General features: G+C 38.0%; 1 protein-coding gene and 1 non-coding gene across 2 annotated transcripts; one reads left to right on the top strand and one right to left on the bottom strand.

The window, feature by feature from the left end:
- Nucleotides 1–1,134: 1,134 nt before the first annotated feature.
- LOC133821739 (uncharacterized) lies at nt 1,135–5,106 on the bottom strand. Its single transcript, XM_062253886.1, has 6 exons — nt 4,954–5,106; nt 3,693–3,822; nt 2,775–2,969; nt 2,217–2,573; nt 1,743–1,970; nt 1,135–1,358 (listed from the first exon to the last, which is right to left on the bottom strand). The coding sequence occupies exons 1-6, from the start codon at nt 5,104–5,106 to the stop codon at nt 1,135–1,137; spliced, it is 1,287 nt and encodes a 428-aa protein (XP_062109870.1).
- A 778-nt stretch (nt 5,107–5,884) lies between these two features.
- Nucleotides 5,885–5,991, top strand: LOC133828073 (small nucleolar RNA R71). The gene has a single exon (XR_009890717.1). It is a non-coding gene; the product is annotated as a small nucleolar RNA R71 (small nucleolar RNA).
- The last annotated feature ends 2,925 nt before the right edge of the window (nt 5,992–8,916 follow it).

Raw genomic sequence — 8,916 nt, forward strand, 5'->3', positions numbered from 1 at the left:
ATCACACTCTTGGAGTTGGAAATGTAACAGTTTACGCTCAATTGAGAAAAGATAAACTTTTTAGGACAATCAATTTGAACAAATATTGATCACAAGATAGGCAAATCAACTTATTGGAATTCAAATGACAAACAACCTTTGGGATTTACATGAGAAGGCTCTAAGAACAAAATGACAACTAATTAGAAATGATAAATAAGAAAATGAACTATAATGATAATAGAAATTTTTATTTTTTATTTTTTAATACAATTACACAAAATAATAGTAATAGAAATATATATACTATTATTTTTTTTTCTTTAACAATTACAAAATAATAAAAGGAAGTGTTGCTCTTGTTCTTTTTTTTTTCATTTATTATTTTTTTTTTCTTCTTTTTTTTTCTTCATTATTTTGTTTTGTTTTTTTTTGTTTTTTGTTTTGACAAGAGACAACACAAAGATAACAAGGAAATTACAAATACAATACAACACAAACTTATTACAAAGACTTTTCTTAAATGCAAAACATCCCTCTAGTAAATGTCATGTTTTAAATTCCAAAGATGTGACTTTACCAACTCAAATGATCAATAAAAGTTCAAAAAGTTGTTTTCTCAACTCTCACAACTCACCAAGAAATGAAAAACTTTAAACTTGAAATTTCTCTCAACTATTTGTGTTAACAACCAATTTATTTATCATATGTTTGGAAAGTGCACAAAAGAACTCTGAAAATCACTTCTTAATAGCTAAACATAGTAAGTACTGACTCAAACCAACAAATTATACTCATGCTTGGATAATTTTGAGAAAATTTGACTTAAAAATTCAACAAGACAATAATGTTTTCCAAATGAATGCTAATGACATAACAATAAGATTTTCCAAATGAAAGCCAATGCATGCTCACCACCCCCAACCAAAAATCAGACAGTGTCCTCAATGTCAAAATGAATAAGCAATGAAAAAGATAAGGAAAGAGAACACCTGGATGATGACCATGTCCATGAGGTGAGAGCGAAAATAGCCTGGTAACAAAACCCCAAAACAAAATACAAAAACGAAAAGCATACAAAAATAAAAGAAAGACAGAAAAATAAAGCTAATGAAAAATAAAAATAAAAAGAACAACAACAAACCATTCAGAACGTCAGAGTGTATAGATTGGGTCCTTAAGAAGGACCTCTTCAACATGACTCACACTCTTAATGTAATGCTTCAGCCGTTGGCCATTGACGCGAAAAATTCTCCCATCGGTTGGATCCTCGACCTCCACCGAACCGTTGGGAAATACTTGTTTCACTACAAATGGACCAGTCCATCGCGATCGCAGTTTACCAGGATGCAAGTGCAAGCGAGAGTCGTACAGATGCACTTTTTGATTTGGCTCAAAGTGTTTTCACAGGATTTGTTTGTCGTGAGCGATTTTCAATTTTTCCTTATAAATCCTGGAATTGTCATATGCATCGTTTCTCAACTCCTCAATTTCGGACAACTGGAGTTTGCGATTGATACCTGCGGCATTCAGATCAAAGTTTAGGGCTTTGATAGCCCAATATGCTTTATGCTCGAGCTCGACAGGTAAATGACAGGCTTTTCCAAAGACAAGCCGATAGGGAGACATCCCAAGAGGGGACTTGAAAGCAGTGCGGTATGCCCAAAGAGCGTCTAGAAGTCGTGTAGACCAATCTTTGCGGTCGGGATTTACCGTCTTTTCCAGAATGTGTTTTATCTCCCTATTGGCTAACTCGGCCTGACCATTGGTCTGTGGATGATAGGCATTTGCAACTTTATGAAGTACACCGTACTTGCGCATGAGAGCCTCAAAGGATCGGTTGCAAAAATGAGTGCCTTGATCACTGATGATAGCGCGAGGGGTACCGAACCTTGATAACACATTTTCTTTCAAGAATTTGACAACTGTAGCGTTATCATTGGTTCGACATGGTACAGCCTCGACCCATTTGGAAACATAATCCACAGCGAGGAGAATGTAAAGGTAGCCAAAAGAAGGTGGAAATGGTCCCATAAAGTCTATCCCCCAACAATCAAATATTTCAATAACAAGAATTGGGTTCAAGGGCATCATGTGCCGACGGGATAAGGATCCTAACTTTTGGCACCTTACACAAGAACGACAGAAATCATTGGTGTCTTTGAACAAGGTGGGCCAGTAAAGGCCGCATTGCAAGATTTTTGCAGCGGTTTTCTTCACAGAGAAGTGACCACCACAAGCATCATTGTGGCAAAGATTCAGCACACTAGACACCTCATCGTCGTGGATGCATCTTCGCATGATTTGGTCGGGGCAATACTTGAATAAGTATGGGTCATCCCAAAAGAAATTGCGCACATCGACCAGAAATTTGCGTTTGTCTTGTGAACTCCATTCAGATGGGAGTTCACCTGTGACTAAGTAGTTTACAATGTGAGCGTACCACGGCAACTTAGCAACAGAAAGCAATTGTTCATCGGGGAAATCATCATGAATAGGTGGACCGTCAGCGGGATCGCTGAATTCAAGTCGGGACAAGTGGTCCGCGACGACATTTTCAACACCTTTCTTGTCTTTGATTGTTATATCAAATTCTTGCAGGAGAAGGATCCACCGTATTAATCGCGCCTTAGCATCCTTTTTGGAAAGGAGATACTTAAGGGCGGAGTGATCGGTGAAGATCGTAATAGGCGATCCAATCAAATAAAATCAGAATTTGTCAAGGGCAAAGACAACGGCAAGCAACTCTTTTTCAGTAGTGGAATAGTTCATTTGAGCACTATTGAGAGTTCGGCTTGCATAATAGACAACAAAGGGTTTCCCCTCCCTTCGTTGCCCTAGCACAGCTCCCACAGCAAAGTTGCTGGCGTCACACATGATCTCGAAAGGAAGACTCCAATCGGGTGACTGAATGATGGGAGCGGAAGTGAGCGAATTGACAAGCGCTCGAAAGGATTCCTCACACTTAGGTGTCCACTCAAAGGTAACATCTTTGGCTAGGAGGTTGCTCAGCGGACGAGCAATCATTGAAAAATTTTGTATGAACCTCCTATAGAACCCAGCATGACCAAGAAATGACCTAACGTCTTTAACAGTCTTAGGAGTCGGCAGGTTGGAGATAAGGTCGACTTTGGATTGATCAACCTCAATTCCTTTTTCAGAAACAATGTGACCTAAGACTATGCCGGAAGATACCATGAAGTGGCATTTCTCCCAATTGAGGACAAGTCCCTTCTCGATGCATCGTTTTAAAACAGCTTCAAGATGAAGAAGACATGTCTCGAAGGAGTTGCCAAAAACGGTTAGGTCATCCATGAATACTTCCATTGATTTTTCAATCATGTCACTAAAGATGCTCATCATGCATCGTTGGAAAGTAGCTGGTGCATTACACAAGCCAAATGGCATACGCCGGAAGGCAAACATGCCAAAGGGACAAGTGAAAGTGGTCTTATCTTGATCCTCCAATGCAATCTCAATTTGATAATAGCCAGAATAACCATCAAGAAAGCAATAGAAAGGATGACCAGCTACGCGTTCAAGGATTTGATCAATGAATGGGAGTGGAAAATGATCTTTGCGGGAGGCGGCATTCAATTTTCTATAATCAATGCACATGCGCCACCCCGTCACCGTTCTTGTGGGGACAAGGACCCCTTTTTCGTTTTGGATAACGGTGACACCAGATTTCTTGGGCACAACTTGAGTTGGACTTACCCATTTGCTATCTGCTACCGGGTAAATAATACCAGCATCTAGCAATTTCAAAACTTCATTTTTTACAACTTCCTTCATCGTGGGATTCAGTCGCCGCTGAGGGTCTCTTCGAGGGATGGCTTCGTCCTCCAGATTGATTCGATGGGAGCAAATTAAAGGGCTAATACCTTTGATGTCAGCAAGCGTCCAACCTATCGCAGATTTATGTGTTCGCAGTAGCTCGAGTAACTGCAATTCTTGAGAATTTTGAAGGTTGGATGAGATGATAACTGGAAAGGTTTCACTGTCTCCCAAGAAGGCATGTTTCAAACCCTCGGGAAGTTGGGTCAATTGAACAGTTGGAACCTCTTCGGCTGAAGTTTTCGGCTGTGCCCTCTCGCGAGGTAGCTCTTCAAAGCGAGGTTGCCAAAACTGAGTCCTTCTATTGCGTGAGTCTATGCGATCTGATATTGCAAGAGTAGACTCAATAGAGCTTGGACTTTCGTTGTCGGACAGAAGGAGGAGTTCATCAAGATTATCAAAGTTGTGGCGCAATTGAACCTCCTCGGGAATTAAAGAGTCAATCATGAATGTTTGATAGCATTCATCATCTTCTCGGGGTTGTTTCCCGATGTGGAAGATATTGACTTCAAGAGTCATGTTTCCAAACGATATCTTCATTAGACCATTCCGACAATTGATCAAAGCATTTGCAGTAGCAAGGAATGGTCTTCCGAGGATAATAGGAATTTTAGACTCCATGTTCACCACAGATTGGGTATCAAGAATAAGAAAATCCACGGGGTAATAGAATTTTTCAATTTGAACCAATACATCCTCAACGATACCCCTAGGCTTTTTGGTGGAACGATCAGCAAGCTGTAGTACAACAGATGTTGGCTTCATTTCTCCAAGACCGAGTTGCGAGTATACAGAATAAGGCATGAGATTGACACTCGCTCCAAGATCAAGTAAGGCTTGGCTGACTTCATGGGTCCCAATTTGGAAAGAAATGGTGGGACAACCGGGATCTTTGTATTTTGGCGGTGTCTTTTGTTCAATCACCGCACTCACTTGCTCGGTCAAGAAAGCAGTCTTCTTGACATGGTGCTTCCTTTTTGCAGTACAAAGATCCTTGATGATTTTGGCATAAGCGGGCACTTGTTTAATGATGTGAAGCAAAGGAAGATTAATCTTCACTTGTGTCAAGTGCTCAAGGAGTTCAGCTCGGTTATCAGGAAGTTTCCCAACAGGTTTCAAAGCCTGGGGGAATGGTACCTTTGGGGTGGCATTGACTGGTGGATTTTCGGAAATGACTTTTGGAATACTGGGAGAGTTGGATTTAAGGGGTGGGTCTGACAAGGTTTTACCGCTTCTCGTCGTGATGGCATTCACTTCCTTGACGTTTTGATCATTTGAAGATTGGGCCATGTGTTGGCCTTGAACATTGAATTTCGGTTGGGAAGGAAGTTTGCCTTTTTCAGGAATGGCCAAGGAGTCAGTCAATTTTGAGAATTGACATTTCATTTCCTTGATTTCTTCCATCATTTGGCGATTCAGTTTGGATTGTTCCTCCATGAATGCATGAAGAGTATTCTCGAGAGAATTGCGTTGTGGATGAGCATTGTAATGAGGTGCAGAATACGCCTTTGATGGTTGAACTTGTTGCTCATTTCTCCATTGGCCTCCAGACGATTGAGCTTGGTTGGAATCTCTCCAACTGAAATTTGGGTGGTTTCTCCAACCAGGGTTGTACGTATGGGAGAATGGCTTGTTATATGCCCCTAAGGCATTGCATTGCTCCTCATAAACCCCCCTCAATTCATTCAAAGCTAAGCAGTCCTTAGCTAAGTGCTCCGTCCCTCCACAAACAAAGCAAGGTTCTTGCGGTTCCGCTTGAGCGATCATGTGCGACTTTTGCCCATTTTTCGTCATCAAGACCTCAAACTGCTTTTTCAAAGCTTCGAGTTGGGCCTTAATGCTATCCTCTTCTCGAAGTTGATAGATCCCAGATGGTTTGTGTCGGTTGGTGCTGTCAGTAGCACTTGGACCAGTCCAGGTGTGAGATTTTTTTGCAGTTTCTTCGAGATATTCAAGAGCATCGTCTGGCTCTTTTTCGAGGAATTCACCATTGCATAGCATCTCTACAAACTGGCGCTCACGACTCATGAGGCCTTCATAGAAGTAACTGACCAAGCGCCAGTTCTCATAGCCATGGTGCGGGCACTGATTTAACAGATCTTTGAATCTTTCCCAGACTTGATAGAACGTTTCATTGTCTTTTTGGGAAAATGTGGAAATCTGTCGTTTTAGACTGTTGGTCTTATGGCTGGGGAAGTGTTTTAGAAAGAAAGATTTGGTCATCTCCTCCCATGTTCCAATCGACCTAGGTCTTAAAGAGTACAACCAACTTTTGGCTTTGTCCTTCAAGGAGAAAGGGAAGAACTTCAGTCGCACAGCATCGGCATTGTCGGCTCGGTTATAGAACGTGGCTACCACCTCCTCGAATTCTCTGATATGCACGTATGGACTTTCGTTTTCCATTCCATGAAATGTAGGCAAGAGTTGAATCATGCCAGGTTTAAAATCTAATGCGGGCATATTAGGAGGGAAGATAATGCATGAAGGTGTGGAAGTGCGAGTAGGATGGAGGTAGTCATTGAGAGTTCTTGGTTGGATTTCATCATTGCGAGCCATTGCAAATGGGTTATTATCAGGGAAATTTTGTGGAGAAGCTAGATTGGTGGAAGGAGTTCCAGTAGGAGTGGCAGATGAATTGGAAGAAGTGTCACTGGAAGTTTCGTGATGATTCATCCACTCTCGGAAATCAGAATTAGATTTATTTTATGTCTCTTTTTTTTATTTTTTTATTTTTCTTTTTGATTTTTTTTTTTGATTGATTTTTTTTTTTTTTTTTAAAACTTGTTCCCAGGTAGAATTGGAGGTTTTCAGGTGATCTCCAATGCCTTACTAGAACTCCCCGAGGTTACTAAGTAAGTATGGTGGATCACAAGCCAACCTTTTCGACCAAACAACCTTTAAGCAACGTGAAATTGCTTATTTTGACAAAACAAGCTTGGTTTTCTTATAGTAATAAGTTCAACAATGTAATAGTGCAAAGATAGATGCTCGAAATGTTCCCAGGCCGATTGGGAAGGTTGCCAAGGTACCGCTTTAGGCCCACACTTGCCTAGACAGAACTCCCCGAGGTTCCCAGGTAAGTGTGGAGGGTAACGCTATCACAAACCTTATTTAACAACCAATCTTTCTAGACAGAACAATATCGGTTTCTACCATTTGTAATATTACACAATTGTTCCTAATACTAAGAGTTTTATGATCGAAATTTTATGAACAATTTTATGCAATTTTATGTTTTTTTTTTTTTTAATTTTAAAAAACCTAAATTCTAAGGAAAACTAAAGCAAAGGAGAAGAGAAACCTAAACTAAGTAACAAAATAATAAAAAAAAAAAAAAAAAAAACACAAAACACAATAAAATAAAGAAAATAAAATTAAAGTGAAGAGAAAATAGCAAGTTTAATCTATTTTTTTTCAAATATGTATTAAACAAAAAAAATAGAATAGAAATTAAAAAAGAAAAATTGAGTAAGAAAAAAAATTATATAAGTATATATGGAAAAAAGAAGAAAAATGGAAAAGGAAACAAAGAAATAAAAATAAGAATATATATATTTTTTTGTTTTTTTCTGTTTTTTTCCGTTCGTTGCTTTTTTTTTTTTTTTTATATAGATATGTATAAATATATATATATTTTTACCGAAAAAAAAGGATAGAAAAAAAAAAGAAAAGATATATATATATAAATAAAGGAATTTTTTTTTTTTTTATGATTGTTTTTTTTCTTTTTATTTTTGTTATAATAATAATTAATTAAAAATTAGTAAATAATAAAAACTATACTAACACAATATTTATTCTAACAAAAACACAAATAAAGTTACTAATATTTTTGTAAAAATTTCACTAAAACTTTGAAAATTACCTCCCCGGCAACGGCGCCAAAATTTGTTTAACGCCCAAAATGTGACAACCACTAAGCGGTGGTTGTAGTATAATCGGGCGGTCGATCCACAAGGAGGTAACCTAAAATCAAAAGATTAGTAGAAAATAACACAAAAAGTTAGTAACAAGAAATAAATAAAATTGTAAATGGAAAGAGGTTTGAGATTTTGGTATTGTATTTTTTTTTTTGATGAAATGATAAAGTGAGATAAATGTAAGATGTAATTAAGAGTTTGAGAAATGGAAAGGTTTCAAGAATCATCCATATGCTTGCTTAGTTACTTAGTTACTTGATTTACAAAAATACACAAGTAAATAGTTCACATCCCAACATTTACTTGGAAAATCTAACATTAAAGTCCATATTCTTTTCTAACAAAAGTCCATTTGAGTTATAAAGTTCTTTACTTTGAAAGCACAAAGTTAATCTTATGAAAAATCTAAAAATGACAAAATACCCAAGGGCAATAATGCAATAGAAGATTAGACATAAAATTATGTATCAATATTACTTTTACTAATTAGAAGCACATAGAAAGAGCATGACTAATCCTATATACTATTAGCATAAGTAAATAAAGATAACAAAATAAAGATAGAGATGAAAGAACATAAATAACCCAAATATATTACATTAAGAACATAGTAAATCAAAGTAGCAAAATAACATCACTTGCATATGGAATCATCCCTAACCTTCCTAGGAAGATTAGGCCATTATACTCATGATTCTCACAAAATTCTAAGAAGAAAATATGAGAAGAAAGTGAGTGGAAATTTTGCTATAGTTTCACTACTCCCAAAAATTACATTCCAAATGTGAAGAAAGTGTCCCTATTTATAGATGGGGAAAAGGACTAAAAAGAAATTAAACAACAAAATGGGGTTTACAAAATAAATCTGAAATATTAATAATAAAATATGATTTTGAAAAATCAAATCTTATTATTAATATTACCCTAGCTATTTTGGTGTATGGTCAAAATGTTCTTTTTCTAAAATACCACAAAAAGATGAGTTTTAAGCTCAAAATAGGAGTTTTGCAAGGCCCAAAGTGCTTGAAATATTGGGCTGGGAGCACTGTAGCAGCTGGGGGAAATTTGTTGGGAGATGGAGCTGCTGACACACGCGTCAGGCGCAGCAGCGTGGCAGGCGGCGCTGTCAGGTGGCAGGCGCTGCAGGCGTCAGACGGCAGGCGGCTCGGCTCGGTGGCGT

This window comes from Humulus lupulus, chromosome 3 (genome assembly GCF_963169125.1).
Source record: "Humulus lupulus chromosome 3, drHumLupu1.1, whole genome shotgun sequence".
NCBI classification, from domain to species: Eukaryota; Viridiplantae; Streptophyta; class Magnoliopsida; order Rosales; family Cannabaceae; genus Humulus; species Humulus lupulus.